The 22306-nt window shown below is 36.3% G+C and overlaps 1 protein-coding gene across 3 annotated transcripts in view; it reads right to left on the bottom strand.

Moving 5' to 3' along the window:
• VPS13C (vacuolar protein sorting 13 homolog C) overlaps window positions 1-22306 on the bottom strand; it is a 139543-nt gene that overhangs the window by 91091 nt on the left and 26146 nt on the right. For 2 of the 3 annotated variants that reach the window (XM_067534730.1, XM_067534732.1), the window contains exons 12-27: window positions 22017-22159; window positions 19916-20108; window positions 19576-19690; window positions 18993-19129; window positions 18004-18130; window positions 17160-17277; window positions 14460-14589; window positions 13952-14030; window positions 13266-13405; window positions 12528-12681; window positions 11076-11152; window positions 10855-10914; window positions 8736-8898; window positions 7194-7313; window positions 6009-6112; window positions 3450-3617 (exon numbers count right to left, since the gene is read on the bottom strand). In XM_067534730.1, coding sequence (XP_067390831.1) covers window positions 3450-3617; window positions 6009-6112; window positions 7194-7313; window positions 8736-8898; window positions 10855-10914; window positions 11076-11152; window positions 12528-12681; window positions 13266-13405; window positions 13952-14030; window positions 14460-14589; window positions 17160-17277; window positions 18004-18130; window positions 18993-19129; window positions 19576-19690; window positions 19916-20108; window positions 22017-22159 — 2028 coding nt within the window. The remainder of the gene's footprint in view (window positions 1-3449; window positions 3618-6008; window positions 6113-7193; window positions 7314-8735; window positions 8899-10854; window positions 10915-11075; window positions 11153-12527; window positions 12682-13265; window positions 13406-13951; window positions 14031-14459; window positions 14590-17159; window positions 17278-18003; window positions 18131-18992; window positions 19130-19575; window positions 19691-19915; window positions 20109-22016; window positions 22160-22306) is intronic. The other variant, XM_067534731.1, reaches the window with a different exon arrangement.

Below are 22306 nucleotides of genomic sequence, written 5' to 3'. Positions count from 1 at the left end.
CAAATATGGGGTGGGGGGAGTGAAAAGAAAAAATACAACTTAATTGCTCTCCTATTGTAAAACTAGTGGTTAAAAGCAAGTTTTTTCTCTGATAACTTTTTTCCATGACAAGATAACATAGGTTGCAAGATGAGATATATCCAGTTATCTGTCAATCAGGGAGGTAGGTACCAATCAGAATTAAGCATTTTTTTATACTCATCTCCACCCGCTTCATCCATTCCTTACAAAAAGGCTGTTCAGTTTGGTGACTTCTTGACAGGTGGGTAAAAAGAGAGTGGGACTTCTTACTCTCTTGGTACAGTCAGATGAAGTTTAAGAGTTGTATGGATAATAAATGAGTGTCAGAGGATCTTACTCAATTTAGTGATATTAGAAGCATGGGAGTGAAGTCTCCTGGTTATTGTGGAAGCACAAATTGCAATAGGAAAAAAATTGTTTTAGGCTTTCTCTGACATTTTGAGGGTTAGGTCCAGAACCCATGCAAAGAGTTTAGATCCCTTGAAAAGAGACAATAAGTGTCTGAGTTTGTAGGATAGGTCTCCTCTCCATGGACAAATCCAGAGAGCTCTGAATATTAGAAAGGAGGCTTCTAGGATGCCAGTCCCTCAATGGATGGCTTTCTGGGACATTATCAATTTAAGTTAGTGGCCTGTGTGTGCCTGGTCAAGTTCCAGTGAACAAGTTTGGATATTTTCACAGTATTCTTAGCTTAAAGAGGGGTTGGAACATAAAATGGATAGTGAACTGGCTAGAGCATAGGGCTCAAGATAATCAATGGCTCCATGTCCACAACAGAGTTCCCCAGGGGTCGGTCCTGGGGCCGGTTTTGTTCAACATCTTTATTAATGATCTGGAGGATGGGGTAGATTGCTCAGCAAGTTTGCTAAGCTGGGGGGAGTGGTAGATAAGCAGAGTGACCTAAACAAACTGGAGGATTGGGCCAAAAGAAATCTAATGAGGTTCAACAAAGAAAAGTGCAGAGTCCTCCAGGAAGAAAGAATCCCATGCACAGCTATAGACTGGGGACCGACGAGCTAGAAAAGGACCTGGGGGTAACAGTGGATAAAAAGCTGGATATGAGTCAGCAGTGTGCCCTGGTTGTCAGAAGGCCAATGGCATAATTAGGAGGGGCATTGCTAGCAGGTCACGGGAAGTGATTATTCCCCTCTATTCGGCATTGCATTTAGAATATTGTGTCCAAAATTAGGGGCTGGAGCACAGGACTTATGAGGAGAGGCTGAGGGAACTGGGCTTGTTTAGTCTGCAAAAGAGAAGAGTGAGGGGGGATTTGATAGCGGCCTTTAACTACCTGAAAGGGGGTTCTAGGGAGGATGGGGCTAGGCTGTTCTCGGTGGTGGCAGATGACAGAACAAGGAGCAACGGTCTCAAGTTGCAGGGAGGGAGGTCTAGGTTGGACATTAGGAAAAAGTTTTTTACTAGGAGGGTGGTGAAGCACTGGAATGGGTTACCTAGGGAGGTGGTGGAATCTCCATCCTTAGAGGTTTTTAAGCTCAGAGGTTAGTCCTGCTTTGAGCAGGGGGTTGGACTAGATGACCTCCTGAGGTCCCTTCCAACTCTAATATTCTATGATTCTATGATTCTATGATTCTAGGAGAAAAAAGGTCAAGCCCGGCACAAAATAGTCTACATATTCACTAGCAACTCCTAGCCTTATTGTGAGAAGACAAGCCACGCTATGTGCCTTTCACCACAAGAAATCAATGCGTAGGTATATGGTCAACAATTACTACTGAAAAATTGAAAAACAGACAGGCAACAATAGAATCAAGTTTGTGAAACTGAAAACTAATTTTTAAAATATTAAGTTTTATGCTCTTTCCTCTATTATGTTTTTAAAAATTTAGTAAACGAAGGGTTCTTCAGAGTCTTCCGGAAAGGTGTAGTAAAAAAAAAAAAAAAAAAAAGACTGGCAATTCTAATAATTTTAGATTTAACCAAGCCTGTGATCCACAGCGTGAGAATGCACATTTGTTTCTTAAGGTTATACTGAAGGATGACATATGCATATGCTAGAAGATGATTCAGCAATCATATTGCGCTGGACACGTTTAACTGATATGTCACTACTCTCTTCATCAGAATTGTTATTTCCTCATTTCCAGAGACAAAAAAATTAAATGTTTTCACCTTAAGCAGGTCCATATCAATATTCCACCATTTTTTTTTTAAATGTAGTTATTTTTCTTTAAACTATGAATGTATTTTAGGACTCAGATTTTCACAGGTACTTAAGTGATTTGGACACGCAATTCTCAGTTTTAACGTAAATTAGGCAGTCAGATCATTTTAATGTAAACTGAACATTCAGCTTTGAACATCTCTGCCCAGAACCAAGGTACAGTGATTTCTATTATTCCTAAAAGAATTTGTTCCCATTTTCTTGGGACATTCAGAATTATTAGTACCACAAATTAACTAGTAAAATTCTTGTAAAAAGAATACATAAAAAAATTCATGCTGTGCATTAGTTAAAGCAGAAAAGAACATTTGGAATATCAACTTTCCCCAGAGATCTCTAAGACAGCGCATTCTACAGAGCATAAGACAGTTGGGCGTCTGGACACTCTAGAACACTCATTCGATAATGGTGCTGTAAGCAGCTTGTCCTGCCTAAGCAGGCATTTAAACAATGTTCACCAGTGAGTCATGGGGACCTAGCTCTGCTATTTATCCAAATGTAACAAATCTAATTCTTTACCATGATTCACTCTTACGTCAACAAATAGCCAGCCTTCATGAAAAGAATCAAAACTCATTAACCTCAGGGCACAGCAACATTACTCTTTTGCTCAGAAATCAGCTAAAGAAACCCAAGAAGTGGCTAAAATAAACAATATTCATTAACTGCATTTAACAAAAATAATTTTTCCGGAAACAGTTGTGAAACATGGAGAACAGAGGTCCTAATGACTTCAGCTTTGTACATATATGCCACTTAATGAAAGATAGTTTGAATCCTGTAAACTAGATAAAAACATTTAACCCTCATCAATTTTATGAAGAGCAGAAAAGCAAAAAGAAAAGTCTCATGGGCTGTACATTATGTGAGAACTAATAAACTGCAAGAGAAGAGAATGTGTAATAATGTCGGGTTTTGCATGCTGAATGTAAGTCATTGTGTGCGATGCTCAGAGAGGAAAAATACACTGCTTGAATTCTGATTGCCACCAGATTTTTTTTTTTTTGTAAAAGGAGTTTCAAGCACTTGTACATAAACATCAGCTTTTTAAATCCAACAGAAATTAAAATGAAGAATTTATAATACAAATTAATGCTTTATCCAACCTTTGTCCTTCTAGTATGTATTTAAAAACAGTAAATCTGTCCTTTTTTGTAATGGCAACTTCAAGCTATTAGTGGCTTTCATACTGAGGAGGTACTCAAACAACAGTGAACTGATAATTCAATACAATCAGCGATCTTACCAGAAGTGACATGAGGAATTTATGAAGATAAACTATCTGAATGCAGCCCACTTTCAGAGAGACAATACCATCCACTTTGGACATATCACTGTAGGCTTCTCCTTCAGTAGCATCTGGATACAGTTCCAAGTTGAAACTGAAGACTTCGTCTCCTACTATAGAGACAGCCTGGAGAAGACATAGGTACAGGATCCTCACATCACTATTCCCGTTTCTCAAGTCAGCGCAAAACAAAATTTTAATCTACTTTTCACATCAGTGCCCTTCAGGAGGTTTCTAAATTGGTGTAGAAGGACACTAAAGATGTCAACAGCAGACAAAGCATATTTATTAGTCAGAAATGGGTACTCAAAAGGTTTTACTTTAAGTTAAAAAAATGTGCACATCCATTTTTGAATATTAAATCCATCTGCTAATTTATCTTCATAGCCACAAAATAATTGTTATTTTAAGCCCACCTGGAGGCAATTCAGCTTCTTCAGTGATAGTCTCTAATGCAGTACATGCATGCAATAGTCTATAACTCATTTAATATTGAAGTCAAGCCAAGCTAGGAATCTTCATTCACAAAATCTATTTAAATATTCCATGCTCCAGCTAAAATTAAGGACCCTTTAAATTACACAAAATCCAGTATACAGATACAAAAAAATTACATCTAAAATTTCCCATACTTAAAGCAGAGATTTATTTTAACTGTACTGAAATTTGTTAAGAACTCCTTTAAGGCATTTCAGATGTATGATCACTAAAATATTTTTCATCTAACTGTCAGATGTTCACACAGCACTCCAATACTCCAGTAATTTTTCTACATTCAAACTTCAATCTTGGCATGAACATCAACAAGAAATTGATTTGCAGTGTACGTCCAAGAGTAACTGGTTAAATATCAGTAAGTTATGATAACATACAGTCTGTGCCCAATACACCATTTTCCTCATTTATCCCTGCATGCAGCATAGATATTTTGTGCCTGATACCTGCAGACAAAATGTGATCCTCTAGGATTTGTTTTGCATTGTGATCATTTTGTTTGTTTGTTTGTTTTTTCACAGTCCTCTGAGTCTCCAGAACTATTAGAAGGCATTAAAAGGCCCCACACTCCTGTCAAACTCAGAGCAGTGATGCTTGTAATGTTTACTCTTTAAAGCATACAAATTAAAAGCAAGTCTAATTATAAAATGATCTATGTGCAGTCACAGAGTGAAAATCAGAATATATATTTGACTATCCTTCATCAAATAAAGCATCTGGTCAGTTTTTTCCTCCCCTTTATCTTTTTTTTTTTTCCCCAAGGGGGAAATGCAATTAACTATGACAACATAGCACTGCAGTTCAGTGTTTAGAGACAAACAATTAGAATATTTATTATTCCACATTAACTGTTTTAAACACAACTTTAAATGTCTTAATGTAACTCCATATGCAGTAAGACAAATAAGGCTACTGGGAGCTATTAGTGTGAACTTCTTGACTTATGTATTTGAAGTTTCAGATCTTCAATAATATTGATATTGCAACATGTTCTTCGTTTATAGAACAAAGCAATACAGATTATTGTACTAACAACACTAATAAGAAAGAAATATGATCTTCCTTGAGAAGTTGCAAGTTACAATGTTGCTGGGTTTTCATGTCCTTTTCCATCTTGTAGGTAAAATATTTAGAATAAACTTAATATCACTTATTTAAATGCTTATTTCTTTTTATTTAATGGAGTACAAACAGTAATCAATTCAGCGTAATGATCTGAAATGTAAAAATTATGGCTATTGCCATGGTAGGAGAAATAACTATAATTATTATGTCCAGCAAGAAGGAAACTGGTAGCAAGACTGAGGAAACATACAGTTATCCATATTTCATAAAAATCTCCCAACTACTAGTCTTAAATCTATCTGTTGATTTGTGAAAGCTTCCCATAAGCTTAGCATAGGGGAGGTATTTAAACTTTAAATAAGTTTTCAAGTTTACTTACTTCTTGTGAAACTCAGTGTTCTGAGCCAGGAAGACAGGACATTAACCAATTGCCCAAACATAACTCTGCAATTTCACTTTTATTGAAGCCTGCAAGATTCCCTGCCTATTCTGGTACTCAGGACTCATGAACTGTAACTGCTATTGTGCCAAATTGAGGTTTCTCTGATTCAAGATCAATACCACCTGCAGATCTGCATTTAAAGCTTGCTTGAAGCAGACAGAGTGCTACCACACTGAACTAAATACACATTTGAAAAAAATGTAATATCAGTGTTTTCACATTTCACAGGTCCCGCTAGAAATTTTACATCATACCTTGTATGAAACATTGCTGTAGCCTTACTGGTCCCAGGATATTAGACAGAGAAGGTGAGTGAGGTAATATCTTGTAAAAGTTGGTCCAATAAAAGGTATTACCTCATCCATTTTGTGTGTCTAACATCATATTTTGTTAGAACTTAGCAAATCAAACATTTAAAGATATTGGGGTGAATTATTCTGTCACATTTGGTCTACATACATAAAAGTAACCAAGGATCAAGTAAAACAGGAAGATCCTTTTATCATGAATTATACCTTTTTATGAATAGTCCTTGAATCGACGTCTGTAACAATTATGTCTTTAAGACGGACAAAGAGCACAGTCTGACTTGGCTGAAGGAAAAGCGATGAATCGAGACCTGCAAAGGAATGAGAGGTAAATGCTATTCCAAATTACCTAATAGCATTATTTGTTTCAGAAATATTTGTCTAGTAGTTTTATATAGGATAGACAGTACATCAATTTCGCTGACAGCTCTGAAGAAATTAATATTTTTAAAACAATGTATGCCATTAGTCTTTTTTTATTCCTCTGTTGATTGCAGGTAATGATGCTGAAGAAAAACAAGTATGTATTTTTCATCTTGTCTTGCTATTGTCACCTCCAATCAAACAAAAAAGTGCTTTATCCAGGTAAGCAGTGCAGCAGAAGATACAGACGTATTCTTTGCTCTTCGGAATCAGATCCCATGCTGCTTGCCTTCAGTTATGTCCATGCAAATGCAGATTGTACCATGAAGTTTAACTACAAGTGTAACAGCAAGTTATAGAGTTTCTAGTTTCATCCTCAAGCTTCCCCAGAAAGTCTATGGACAATGGTTTCTATAATCAAAAGAAGTATCAACTCCATTCTGACTTAACACCACAATCCACCCATAGCTATGTTTAATGGAACTGCTTCCCCATGTCTTTTCCTATATGTGTTTGGATGCAGTGTAGTCTAGAGAATATAGGAACAGACTGGGACTCAGGAGGCCTTTGTTCTAATCCGTATGGGTCACTTCAAGCAAGTCATTGCCTGCCCTGTACCTGAGTTTCCCCATCTTTAAATGGGAATCATGATGCTGACCTCTTTTGTAAAGTGCTTTGAAATCTATGGATAAAAAATGCTTTTTAAAAGCTGGGTATTATTTTTCAGTTAATTAAGTTTTAAAGTTACATCACAGATAATGTATGTTAAATTTTCTTTATTTACGTGTTACAAAGTGGAAACATTTTACATCATGTGTGATTATTAAAAATATTAAAACTTGGGGCACCAGATGGCTTCAGTATACATATACTTGGAGCACCAGAAATGGATCCCAAAAAAGTGAAAGAACGAAAGTTCACACCTTCATAGTAAGATATACTTAATAACCACATAAAAAGCAATACAAGAAACGACCACTAATATACTAACAAGTCTAGCAGTCACTGTCTTTACTCAAGCACCATTACCTTGTATTTTGATTTCAGCAATGTTGTTCTTTTCATCACACACATTTAAACAGAAGGCATCCAACTTGGCAAACAGCTTGAAGTCAACAACATCCTTATCCTTGGTAATTTTGGTCACTACTAAGTAAAAATAACAAAGAATATCATAATCCAGTTTTTTTAAAATGTATTTTGAAGCCCTTTGGCCCCTGTCAAGCAGACAAAGGGAGTATCTAAACTAATCTTTTTTTTTTTTTTTTTTTTTTAATTTAAGAACTCCTACCATCACTGCCTCTGATTCATCATCATTGTTTATACCATCAATGGAAGTGCTAATCTTGACAGGGTTCCACATAACCAATAGCATTTTAAGCAGCATAACCTGCTCAGATCTAGTCTATATGACATGTTTTAAATGCCAGCAGTTGCCTGGAGCCCTGTTTAAAGTAGCACACCCACTTTTGCTCCCTGTTGTGGATATCATTTTAGAGAAATCGAGCATGGCTACATTAGGCTTAAATGCAGTCAATGTTTAAAGTAATTTGTATATAAAATGTCAATTATAAAGTCAGAGTTGTTATAGCGATTCATAAATATTTTCTAGTTACAAAAGCCCATCAGTAATTTATCAATTCACATCTACTATGTATAGGTGGCCTTACTTTCATGATTAATTTTATTGCTTGGATAAGAAAGGATTATTTTCTTAAAATTTGAGACTAAATATGTGTGTTGATCAATAAAAGTGCTGACTGACATTTATATTAACCAGCAGCTTTTTCACTGCTAAAAGTAATCTCAACACTGAAGTTTAAATGCTCATAGTTGGTTAACTGTCTATGCAGTAACTTTCGCTGCAGAAGACGCAAACCTATCACCCATAAACAGATCAGTTAAGCTTTAAACTGCTCTTCTGCCACAGTGGTCCATTTCTTGGCCCACATGCATTTCATAGCTCTTGGGAAGCTGGTACAGAGTGCTGCCTCTGTCACAACTGTCTTACAATTACTCCATCTTTTGCCCATCTATGAACATTCTGATTTATCTAAGGATATACTAAAGAATGGATTCACAATAACTTTAGGAAAAATATACTTCAGATTTAACTTACCAAGAGGAAAGCACACCTCAGAGGTGTTCTGACAGAGGTCTCATCTCTGTTAAAATCTCTCCACGGAGAGACATACAGCAGAAATTGTAATGGAAGTAATCAGTTTATCAGTTGTACTTAGTCATTTGTTTTGTTTAATGTTTTCTTTTCCTTACTTCAGTAACAAAATAGCCATAGTTAATAACTGTCATTATTTTGCTTGATCCTGATGATGGTGTCTCCTAAGCTATGTAAAAGAACTCCTGTGACTAAACAATGGAAGCAACACCCCTGAGTTGGCCATCAGAGAAACAATTAGTAAGAACTGGCCTACCATTTCTTGTTTCTTCACACCAAATATTGCAGTGATTTTTAAAACTAAATTACTTAGTATCTAACAATTTAAATCTATCCCTTTCAACCCAAAATGACATGCTGAATAACATTAGGGTTGCCAAAAACATTCACTGTACCTTTCCTCACACTAGTATCTTTTTGCTGCTTTTCTCCTTGTGTTTGTGCATGTCCTGTATCACTAGTACTTTGACTGCTGGATGGAATAACGGCTGTTAGAAAATTGATAGTAGAGAGAAGGGCCTGTGTATGTAGCAGAAGATTTAATGATGAAAAGGCCACCTGTTTAAAACAAAATAATCCTAATCACAAAAAGTAAACTGCAGGTAACATTTTCATTTATTGTGTGGATCACTTCCATGAATAGAGATGCTGAATGGATTGGGATTTAGGTTTACAGGGTGACAATACAAGAACATGACACAAATATGTAATCACCAATAAGTATCTGGCTTCATCTTCCCATCATACAAGAACAAAATGACATGCAACTAAACAAAAAAGACATCAAACACTCGACTATTTGTGAGGGGGGTTTTTCTTAGTTGATTCCAGCATATCCTTTGAGTAGTTTCTCCTGCACTGTTTTTTAAGCTTGTGTTTTCTGGTTCTCTTTAATTGATGCAAAAAAAAACCTTTGCTACACTGAAAACTTAAGTCTGCTGGGAAAAATGCATAATATTAATTACCAGAAGATGCAGAAAATACCTTCCCAGAAAGTTCTTCAGAGGAACACTTGCATTATTAAATGGTCTGTTCTCAGCTGGACAAAATAAAGCTTTCAAACACATTTCAGCTGATTGTTACCAAAAACCTGTGCTATGCTAGATGTATCAGCCAGTCATACACCACACTATAGTTGCCCCAGAAATGCAAAAAGGCAGACAAGATGCAAGAGATGTGGTTTAATTAGGCCACAGCTTGATTAATTCATCTGTGAACCATCAGCAATAACTCTTCATTTTCATGAAAATTATGCAAATATAGCCATGCAACAGTGTGCCTAAGTTTAGTTCTATCACCTTTTTTTTTTTTAAACAAATTTTCACAGTTTTACATTAAGGAATGTAAAGATTTAACACTAAATATGTACCCAAGAATTCAACTAAATATATGGAAGGATTCACAAAAGTATTAAAAAATCTAAATTGGGAACAAACAGAATTCACAGACTCAATTTAAAGCACTCTAGTAAACCATCTAAACCAAATTTTCAGTTTGACAGTAACTGACAAATGCTTCAAAAGAAGATGCTTTCATCCTCAATGCACTCCTTTCATCAGTCACAGCTTACATCAGGGAACAAGTTCCTACCTGACATGAAATGGTAATATGCCCAAGGTAAGAAAACTGACAGCTTTGTAGTTTTTAATCTCAGGCACAGTTACTGGAGATTGTTTTTTCCCCCTCTAAGGTTGTTTTAATCTCTTCTGACATTTCACCAAAGTATATTGCGAGTACCACAAGTCACGTGTACGCTGTTCATTTCCTTTTCACAAAATTAGATTTGTTCCTTTATATTTTAATACCTCCTTGTTCTTGTATTATGGAGTAAAAATTAGCATCAATATAGAGCTCTCTATTTGACAAATGTTACAGTTATCTAGTCATTTAAAAAAACTGGTGCCTTAAGTAAGACTTTTAAGCACATATTTCACTTCACTGGCAGGGAATGGATGAGACTTCTGATCCATACCCAACTTAGCAGCTTCTGGGAGAGCTGGGCCTCTTTGCACTGCCAGAGTGGCACATAGGGACACGAAAACTGCCCTACATGGGCAGCTGAGAATTTTCCTAAGTTGGGGCTACTACTATTGCCGTCTCCTATGAACCCCTAAGCATAGGGATGTGTCAGAGGCAGGGTTGGAGTGGTATGGCGGCAATCTGGACTCCAAAGCCTTGTTTCCACAGGCGGGTAAAGAAGGAGGAAGGGTGTGTTATCTCGAGTCAGCTAGATTGAAGCAAAACCCTAGTGAAGACCAAGCAACTGGTAGTTTTCACAACAGTTTGTAGGTCAAGATAAGACAATGGAGGAACCTAGACTTCAACTTGACCTGCTGAAACTACAAGTTGCCCTGTCGTTACTAGGATTTTTATCTTAATTTACCTAACTCGAATTGAGAACATACCACTTTAGCTAGGGAAGTCAGGCTAACATGCCACTCTTCAGTGAGTCTCAGCTTTGACTTGCCAAGTGAAGAGGCTAATACTAGACACTTTTTTTAAAAACTCACTTACCTGAAGTGTTTGTTCAGTGTTGTCAAAACTTGACTGAAATTTTGGACCATTTTTATCAGCCTGAAAGGGAAAAAAAAGTTATAAAAGGCTCAAGATAGACAAACTGAACGACCCATTGCATTGTATAGACTGCACTCATTTACGTTTTGTGTAGATACTAAATTTTTAACTTGTTATCAGATCCACTTCACAGATCATTTTAATCAATAGTAAGCATGTACCTTGATATATTCCACTTTCAAAAGGTCTAATCCAGGTCTATCTGAAGAGCTAATTAAGTGAAGCGGTTGTTTTTTACCTGTAACATACCAAATGAGAGCATATTGAGAAGTTAGCTTTCACAATATTGAAGTAAGTAGTGAAGTGATTTTATGAAACCCTTCTCCTCAGACATAATTTTCTATTTAACAATTTAAAATGTGATTCTGCCAAAAGCATTGAACCAATAACCTAGAATCTACGTATACCTCCGTAGTTGAGCATTTAGGTAGGCAATGACAAGTCAATAGTGGGTCGTTACACAGGTTTGTACCTATTATTTTGCCATATTTAAAATACTTATATTAAAGAATGAGAATATTAAAAAGTGTAAATGGCTGTAATTTTTAGAAAAGCACGTAAGAAAGGTAGATGCCTTTGCATTAGAAGTGCATGTGTTCTGGGTGATGAGCGTTCACATGTGCCCCTGAAAAATCTTTTACAAAGCATTCTGTCAAAAAAAAAAAAAGAAAAGAAAAAAAAAAAAGTATTAACAAATGGAATAGGTTCTGCTTAAATGTCTCAGTACTGAATCCTTTATTCACAAGGTAGTCAAGACAGCAACATGGACAACATTTACTGTGTACACCAAAATTAACTAACAAGTATTAGGAAGTTCTTCTTACAGAGCTTGAACTGTGCACTTGTGTACCTAGATTAACCAAAACAGTTATCAGTTGTGTTCTGTCACTGGTCTGTTTTGTTGAAAGTTTTCTTTTCCTTTCCTTAATAATAAAATAGCCATGGTTAATAATTGTGATTATTTTACTTGGCCTCAATCATGGTGTTCCCTAAGGTATGTAAAAGAACCACTGAGAGTAAATATAAGAAATCATAATTCCTGAGATAGTCTCATGAATTATCCTGTATCAATGATTCCGTCCTTGCATTTGGTTTTCCATGAACTGTCAGTAAGATAAACAATAAATAGGAGTTTCTTTGGAATAAATTTAAATAAATCCCCTTCCCACTCTACAACAGATACATTGTCACATGTTACTAAAAAAAGTGATTTGATTTTCTAAGTGCTAATTATCCTCCTAAAAATTTGCATGTGTGTCAAAGCTTAAGTACCAGATTTTTAAACCTTGACTTCCACCATTTTGCAGCTACAACTGAGATATTTAATTACTCATTTACTAGATAAGCACGGAAAACCAGGTGGATGTCAACTGTGCCTGCACAAAAGTTCCATGTGGAGAACTGCACACAACTATATGGGCCCTCACAACTGCAGCCTCAAAAGAGAAGGGGCTCATTCTAAATATCAAACCTATCTGTCATATTATATCAGTTTTCTCTCAAAGGTTAGGGTAAGCAATCGAAGCCCTGGTACAAAAAGGTTTAACTATGAAGTCTACTAAGCAGAGACACTATTACTCTTATCCTCCATTTTGTTTCATTATTTTTGTTACCTTGAATTTTGTGGTAATCCAAACTGATTTTCTTTAAGTAAGATACAGCTGTTAAGTCATATGTTCTGACTGTAGCTTCTGTTCCAAGCTGCATTACATTAAATACAAGTATTGTTTCCTCTATTTTCTGTTGCTTTGTAAGTTCTAAAACCACCTACACGAGTAAAAATTACACAAGTATCAGTAACAGACTGGTATCAAATCATCTTTTTTCATATCTGATGTTCCATTTTCTTTTAATCAGGAAGAGGAAAGTGAAACTGCTGCTACCTTTACTGCTTTATATTCCTTAACAAATAGCACTCTTGCACAAGAGTCTGAAAAGGAAGGAGGCCTGTTAAGATCTGAACTACCTGAAGCATAATGGAAAGGGCACGCAATGGAATCTAATATCTAATTTTTTGGTGAACAAAAATATTTTCAGTAGAATTTTGCTGTTACAAAGCAGAAGCAAACTCCTAGAGTTGGTTCTTGGTTAACGACCCTCCTGCTGTTTCAACTTCCTCCTACATATGTGGCATCACTATCAAGTTACTGCATATGGTTCCCTTTGGAAGCCTGATGGATTATGGTACTAAAGTAAATGTATTATTTTCTGCAGTTACACTTGACTAATGTTGTGTTGTTCATTAGGCCAGTGGGAGTGCACTTGGACATATAATGGATCATATAATAATTGCTTTACAAAGGTCCTTCAGACTAAGTGGGACTAATGCAATTTAAAGAAAAAACACATGCCTCTTTAATTTCAAACTTCAGTTGAAGGTCGGTGAACTCCTCATTAATAGCCTCTGTTCTGTTTCTTAGTTCATGTCCTTGAAGTAGAGCCTTCTCAGTTACTGAAAAACCATTTTCGGCATCAAAATATTCATCAGATTCTAAGAAATAAGGACATGTAAGATTTTTATGCTGTCTGTGGAACTGACAGCCAAATATAAAAACAAGCAAATGTTCTTTGCAATGGCTAGTACCGTGACATACTGATTTGTTTGTCATTATCAATTCTGTATTTACCTAGACTGTTTGACACCTCTTCATATATTACCTCCTACAAGTTTCTAAACATGGTAATTATGAGTGCAAAGTGATTATGACAGTCAGGGTCCAAACACCACAAGTTAACATCCCACTCAATGACTATAATCTCAGATTAGGAAAGCCTTCCATACATTAATTTACATTGTGAAAGCTATCTTCTAAACCAAAGAAACTAATTAATGTTTTATTTTTAAAAAGCAAGCTTAGTGTCTTAAGATAATATCAGCATGATCTGCAAGACCTCCTTAAATTTTGCAATTCATAGGTATCCATAGGTATCTATTGTCCACTGAACATTCATTTCACAATCAGAAACACCTAGCACAGTTGTTGCTAAATAGATTACAGACTTTTAGTTTTAGAAATTAGTATAAATATTTTCTTACCTGACTCTACTCCTTCCAGCAATATTGATGTATCAAGTAACCCTTTTCTTACATTGGTAATCAGGGGGATAGCAGGTACCTAGAAAAATATTGCCAAGCACAGAAACTGATCTACTATTTTAACTTTTTTTTTTTTTTACTTCAGCATGCTTATTTATATTCTCATGAAAATACATCTTGCTTCCCCCAAAACATTTGTGGACACTACCCAAATTTTAATTTGGGCTTTTAAATCAAGGTATTATAATACATTTCTATTCAAATAAGGCTAGCTGGGTATGTTCAGGTAGACTTTGAAGACTACCTTCATCATAATTTACAGCAACTCATCAACATTTTACTGTATTTTTCTTCAGGTATCCTGTACCCTTCTTTTAGCTACCAATATCTGTGTTCTGTAAATACTAAACAAATGAATGCACTGACATTTTAGTGCTCACTAAAAGGATTTTATGAAGTTATATTATCATGTTTTAGTTTAACTTTACCATCATTCTACTCAGTTTACCTTTGTGCTTGGAACTGACATGGTTGATGTCTGAGGAAATGAAATGCTATCAATCAGATCAAAAATGCCCTTGATCTTTTGGTCAGAAAGTCTCACATGCACCAGGGGAAGTCCTCCTGAAACTTTAAACCTGGGGGGAGAGAAGAAAAAAAAAGGCAATGTGAATATTACACACTGTGTAATATTGGGATGAAGTTACATGCAAGCCAGCTTTTCAGCACATACTAAGATGTTTACTAATTTTTAATTCTAACATGTGGTTAACTGCTGGAGCAAAGAAGCTGACGATACCGACATCTTTGTTCAGGGCTGCTAGTACCTATACTTAACACAGTCATAGCAAAAACTTCCTATTAGTGGAACTACATTAAAAACCCAAGCTAAATGGAGATTTCTTCCCCCCCACTGAACTTCACAGATAGCCCATTTCCCCTTCCTGCTTGAAGCCCAGAGGGCTAGTCATAACTCCCTCCTCCTCCCAGCTCACTCTTTGTGCTACCCATCCTGATGGCTGGAGAACAACATAAGGTGATCCTTGCCGCACAAGCCGGACATACTGCCTCTACATACATCTTAAGTTAAGATGTGGGGACAACCCACCTGGGGCTACTTTATTTAAAACATATGCAACTGCCACAATGTTTGAAAGTTTTTGTTCAGTGAACAGCAGTGTAGTTTGTGCTTTTAGATAGAAATGTGGAGGAATTATTTGCAGCACGAAACTCTGAACAAAAACACTTCACATAAGATTGCCCTGTAGGTTTGGGTGGAGCTGACAACCATGGTCTTGAGAAATTATATCAGGGTCCAATGGAAGCAGTATCAGCTTTTTCAGCAAAAGGGACAGGACAGCGGACAATCAGTGCTGCCTTGCTCATGTTGGGGCAATAAGAATGATTTGGGCATGGTTCAGTCTGATTTTTTAGCAGCACCCTGTGAAGGAGTGGAATTGGTGGGAAAGCATCCAATAGATCGTTTCTCCAGGCAACAGGAAAGTGTCCATTAGGAAACTCAGACAGTGACCCTGCAGGTAACAGAACTGTTGGCATTTCCCGTTTTATCTCATTGCAAATAGGTTTATCCGTGGAGCCCCGCAGGGCTGGAAAAATGGACCTGGCTCCATCTGGATGAAGAGACAACTCATGACGACTTGTAAATGTCCTGCTTAGGCCATCTGCCAGCTCATTCTGCACTCCCGGAAGCTAAGCGGCTTTGAGATACATCGAGTTGGTAATACAAAAAATCCCACTGAAACTGCCTGTTGGCAGAGCAGGAATGAGTGGGCACTTCCTTGCTTGCTGAGATAGAACATTGCCGCTGTCTATGATAGTGAGCAAGCCTTTTCCCTGAAACTGGGTAAGAAAACCTGATACACCCGCCAGTTAGTTCTCAACTTCCTTTTACCTGCTGAATCAGGTCCTTTGCAGACCATAATCCCCGCAATTGAAGGGAACCCAGATGAGCTCCCCAACCTAAAACAGATGCATCTGTTAGTAGCATGAGTAATGGCTGAGGGGGACAAATGAACTTCTACACAAACATTGTCAGGGTTTGCCCAACAGTCCAGTCTAGAGAGTCTGAAATCTAAGGGGCCCCCTGAACACAGTGTTCAGATGGCAGTAGCTCAATAAAAACACTGACGCCAGCCAACCTTGTAGAACACTGAGATGCAATCTGGCGCACCACCCTACATATGTGCAAGAAGCCGTATGTCCCAGAAGTCTCGTACCCAATCACAAAATCATGGCATTGTAAAAAAGCGGGGCTTGAAGCCCAGTGATCAAGACATTCCTTAGTATCAATAATGCAACCCCAAACTTGGGGAACCAAGAAAAAACTAACAGACACTAAACTAACTCGACAAACACTAACTAACCCTAATAACCAACTATATACAAGAAAAAACAAGCTGAAAGCACTTGTTAAAGCAAGACCAACAGATGCCAACTACCATCACAGGCAGTAAGAAAGAATTGAGGGAAGCTGGGAGAGGCTCTTCCCTTTATAACTACACACAGCGGTGTGCAACAGCAAAGTGTGGTTGAGCTTTCCGAAAGGCTACCTCTGAGTGGAAAATTTCCAACTATGCTCAGGACAGTGCCCACATCAAGACTGGAATGTACATGTGCAATCATTTTGAGAAGGATAGGTTACTGCAAACCAGTCGGCAACTAGGAGCTGTGTGAACACGGAGCATAGTCAATTCAGATGGAATCTTCTGAGAATTTAGCTGCCAAATGCTAACAAGTATCCACATGCCATTTTTCAGAGGCTCACAACTCTAGCCAAATGTGGGCAAAAAGCACATCCCTGACATGAGAATGGATTCTTGCTCAAAAGCATGGAGACACTTTAGCAATTTAATAGAGGCAAAACAAGGCATTTTTCCTTCATCTGATTCTCACAAAGGCTGGATTGTTTTAGCAGAAACTTTACAAAAATCTTAGCCTGCAGCCAATACTCAATATGGAAAGTTTCAGTCCAAATGATTCAAGTTTGGCAAAGTTACAAGCAACATGTAAATTGTTGGGCAGCCTAAACTATAGGTGTAGCTATTGACTTTGCCTATAATAAGGAGAAACTTAAGACCAGGTATATAACTACCTTCAAACTCATCTCGTCCCATTGGGCTTCAATAACAATGCTCTTTTCCAGTAAGCACAAATAACTAAGCAAAAATTAATTGTGTTGATACATTACTTAGCCATTCTGATGTCTTTCTCCACCATTGATTTTGCTAATTGCACATGAATATCCATAGGCTGTAATATGTGCAAAGCTGACGGATGCTGAAATCGAGCCTTCTTCCAGTCTTCACCTGAAGAAGTGTTTATCCAATTTAAAAATTAAACTCCAACAAGCTTCAATTTGTAATGAAGAGACAATATAAAAATAATCCAGAAAAAACACGTAAAAATTACTGTAAAAAAAAAACCCCAGCCCATATAATGAACTGCAGAAACCTAGATTCATATCGGCAAGATATTGCATGGACTTCCACAGGTCAGAAAACCACCACTCCTAATACCATGCTTTATCAGCATCTAGCATGGACCAACACCAAAAAGTATTTTCACTTATAACCTTGAAACCCAGAAGTGAGAGATATGGACTCAGCCATTATCATTATGTCAGATTTCTTCTTTTCCCTCACAACATTTTTCCTAACCTAAGTGTCCCCACAAGAAAATCATCATAAGAGACAATCATATATATATTTGTCGCTACTCAGAGCTGACTATTAATTCAAATAAACAAAACAAAATCATGAGCCTATCAATAGGTGAGTAATAGTAAATTACCAAACCCTAACTTACTTGCTAACACTTGCAGGAGTACCGCAATAATACAGATTTCCAGAGAACAAATGGTCATTTTACTCAAGATGTTGGAATATTCAAAGTAATGGGAGTTTTACACAGTTTTAATTTGTGCTTTCTTTACATGACATTTAACTATTACTTTAAGAACAAACCACCATTTATTAATATACATTTAAACATTTTTATTGTTCTTTGATTAGGTAATGATTATGTTTTAATACCTCTTTTGCCAAAGAGAAGTTGTACATTTTTTATTTCTACATCAAACGTGTCATAAGCTTTGTCCATAATCTCTTCCAAGGATGAAAAACTGGAAGCTTGATGACCACCTTGATTTATGCTGCTCAACTGGTGGAACAGATAACAAGCAGTTGAAAGAAATAAAAGTACATCTACTAAAAGCACAGAATTTATACACACACAATTTTATTAATTTCAGTACAGGCAAAATAACTAGATTTTTACAGTCTGTAATTTTCGGTTTGACTACATCAGAAGAGGTATCTAAGAAATCATGTCAGCACCATTATCCTTAATGAAAAGCTTCCAAAGGAGCAGATATTTTACCAGCTTCAGATGCACAACAGAATGAAAGGTAAGATATAACTGAAAATAGAGCAAGTTTACTAAGGTTTATTTTGATTTTTGTAAAATAAATCACGTCATGTCTATGAAAATATATTAGTCAACTTATATGGGATTTCAAGTTTCAGCTTTTCAGCAACACCATAGCATCAACTTTCACAGCTCCAAGTAGCTCAGTAACTTTTCTTAAGTCTTCTTATTGGTTAAATAAAAGGAAGACTACTTAACTGAAAAATGTAGGCACACAGTGCTTTACGAACAAGTGAAAGATATGGCTCTAAAAATCACATAGCTCTTACAATTTAACTCGTTTGATATATGGAACCACATTTCACAAAGAGTGCAATATAGTTTTTCTAGATCATTCTTATTCATGTGTTTATGACTGAGGTTCATTATGCAAATGATACTAATGGGTTTATAAACAGTTGTCTTCTTTCCGACCACAGATCAGCACTGTTGTCAGTCTTAAAACGATCCTCCACACCAGTAACTATAGTGAAATGATATGTAAAGGGCTGGCAGTCTTATTCAACAGAAAATCATCTTCTGGGAACAAAAAAATAATTGTAGTATTTTCCTCTTTTTTGAACTCAAGTGAAACTAGAGGAAACCAATTGCATACCTGAAAGGTACCGAAGTCCAAAATAAGGAGGTCTGACTTTTCATGGTGAAAACCCGTCTGTGGAACCACAAGATAGGATGGTTTCAGATTAATCCTCAAGTCAAGGACTTTCCGTGTTTCAATAATATGAGCTAGTCCTTAAATAAGGAAAAGGATAGATTAAAAGACAAAAAATATATTCACATCTGTAACCATTAGGTATGGGACATGGAACAAACTATACTATACCAAGGTAAAAGTCATTCATTTTCATTTTAAGCAGTTACACATTAAATGTGATCAATCTTTAATACAGACATCTTTTTGGTTAACTTCTCTGTATACTAATATCTTATGAGTTTTTAAGACAACTTTTCAATGTATTGTTAGAAAGCATTCTTTTTGGAGGTTTATCACTTATCTCTGTGTTGACTCAAGAGAAACAGAACTCATAGCAATTTTGATTCAGAGATCCCATGGTGTGATATTTATTTAAACTGCAATACCAAAACTAATACGTTTAGTAACAAAAACTAAGGCCTCCAGACTCTCTACTAATATTTAAGGGTTCACTTATCAACAGTAGTTACTTGTATCTATTTACCTGTAGCAGTTCTTTCTTTAATTTCTTCCAACTTTGTCAATGTGGCTGATGTTAGTCGTTCCAGATCCATTCCTTTACTTGTCTGGAAGAATTCCACCATTGAATTTATTGTTTTCTTTAAAAACAAATAATATCAGTTTATACATAATCATCCAATACACAGTGCATCACTTCCAAAAGATAAATTAAATATATCTTAAATATTAAACTGAGATGGCAAAAAATTAAAGAAAAGATGAATAACTATTTTGGTATAGCCTTTGAAAGGAGATGCAAAGACAATGAAGTTGAGAGAGAACAAAAGGTGTTCCCATACATTTCTAATTTGAATATTACTCACAGCATCATATGTGATTTCCACAGGCTGTGATTCAACTATAAGACTCTGGTCAGCAGTACTATCCTCTGGATTTGTCTCAAATGCTATTTTAAGTAAAGATGATTTGGTATCGCCTATGGAAGCCACAAGAGAAGGTACAATGTTTTGTTGTTTCAATCCAGTTACATACCAGTGCTCAAGCTTTGCTTCCACTCTGTAAATGAAGACAAGAAATGTTTTAAAGCAATTTTCATTGAATATTCAAGAGTATATTATGTCAATGTATAAATGGAATACAAGCTGCAACTCCACTTTGCACCAACATCGAAACGGGAAAATCACAGTGTTTTAGGCAAGACATAAGTGAACACGAGACAGGGGGCACCTAGTCATTAGCCAGAACTCTCTTAAGAAGTATCCTAAATTCATAGGACTAACTTAATGCCAAAGGATTTTAGGTGATTCTTGCATATAAAAAGGTGTGAAAGAAATACCTTATGTTAAATGAAGCTAAACAGTTTAAATGACAGCACAGGCTACACAGAGAGAAGAATTCAACAGGAGACTAAGTTAAGCCCTGCAATTTTAATGTCCTTACCAGCTAAACTAAACTTAATTTCATTTAAATTCAGGATCACATTCTCTGTAACTAATTCTCTTATGCAGAGACAGTACACTTGTGCTATATTTGAAAAAAGTTATTAATGATGTAGGACAGCCCGTTTGGAACCCATTCCTACAGATTTGATTGCAAGTTATGGAACCAGTCTTGCTCCCTTTGATATCCATGGTAGTTCTTTATTATTTACTTCAGTGGAAGCAGGAACCAGATATCTGAATGTGAGATTATGTTGATTGGTTGCACCTTAGAAAAAAATACATAGTTTTCTACAACTGACTATTAAGATCTTCATTCAGTTTTAGTGGTGAAGACTTATGAGCAGGGAAGTCAGTTTTAGGCCCAGGTCCATAGAGATGTGATTTTTTTTTTTTTTTTCCTTTTTAAAGGAAAGGAGATATAAGTGTCATAACTAAGGCTATAATCATGGGCCTATTATAAAGTAGATTAGATCCATCTTTTCTTTTATGAAATTTTATTAGTAAAATAATCACTTTCACATTTTTGGGAATAAGCCTCATTGACAACTATATTTTCCAATGTCTCCTTTTTTATTTTTGGGCCAAGTCCTAGTTATGTGTCCCTCAATCTGCCCAGTGAAACCACATTACACCAGAATATTTAAAACAGGTATTCTGTGATACCGCCTTCTGCATAAAAGTGGAAAAAAACCAGCATCTGTTAAAATTACTTCTCCTGCTCTCACCACCAATATGCTAACTTGAATTAGAAAAAGCATGCACAGATCCATTTTCTAGATGCAGCACCTAAGGGAGTGAGTAAGTAAGTTCCTTGGTGGAAATTCCACAGGAAGTTTGTGCAGAGCTGGGAAATGAACTCTGATTTGAGAACAGACCTATATACTGGACACAGGCCACGTTGTCCATTATACCTATTATTTCAAAACTCTGTATTTTATTATACAACCACTCTTTAAATGGGGCTAATCCTTAATCTCCTTTGTGAAGTGCTTTGAGATTTTCAGGTGAAACAGGAATATGTGCAAAAGCAGTATTAGTCACTTATTTAGCTGAAGGTAACAAAGATAACCAACTTAGCTGGGGGGAGGAAAGAGGGGACACTCTGGCCAATTAATCTGGCATTGACTGTGAAGCCAGTCTTGGTATTACTTTTAGCACTTTTTAACAAAATGTGGTTTGAAGACAAGCTACACATGTATGAATGGCTAGCTTAACTAAAAGGTAAATATATGTTAAACACTGAATGAAGCAGGGCTCCAAAAGAGTCTTTATTAGGCAGGCAGGCCAGCGCAGCTCACTTCTTCAACTTTAGTTTTTTAAATCAATACTTATAACCTCAATTTACCTACAAAAAATTTTAAGATGTAAAAAACCTGGGAAAACATAGTAAAGAGGGTCATATAAAATATACTGCTTTGTCCAAGAATCCCTGTTTAAAAGGATAAGCGAAGTGGAAATTAGCTCACTGAAAATATAATTGATCACTGATTGCATAAATATGAAAAAGTAAACATATAATTACTTAAGTGCTTGTGCTCCTGGTCTGTGAGATATTTTCGTGCTTAGATCAATTATCTGCACTTTAAGCGTCTCTGGTAAATCCTTGTCTTCTTTAATTGTAAGAGAAGTGCTTACCAGCTTCAGTGTCATTACGTGAGCAACATACTAGTTGAGGAGATAAAGAAATTGAGATTAAAAGTCTTTGCACAAATGTTTCATGATAATTTCTAGTTTCTTATATTTACCACATATCCCACTGTTTTATATAGTTTTAGTGAAGCCTATCCAGTGGCCCAACGTACTGCCTGGTTA

This window comes from Emydura macquarii, unplaced genomic scaffold, assembly GCF_026122565.2.
Source record: "Emydura macquarii macquarii isolate MOO-44397 ecotype Brisbane River unplaced genomic scaffold, CSIRO-AGI_Emac_v2 contig_3451, whole genome shotgun sequence".
Taxonomy (NCBI): Eukaryota; Metazoa; Chordata; order Testudines; family Chelidae; genus Emydura; species Emydura macquarii.
The sequence above is the reverse complement of the archived record's forward strand: the minus strand, read 5'-3'. Positions and strand labels throughout refer to the sequence as shown.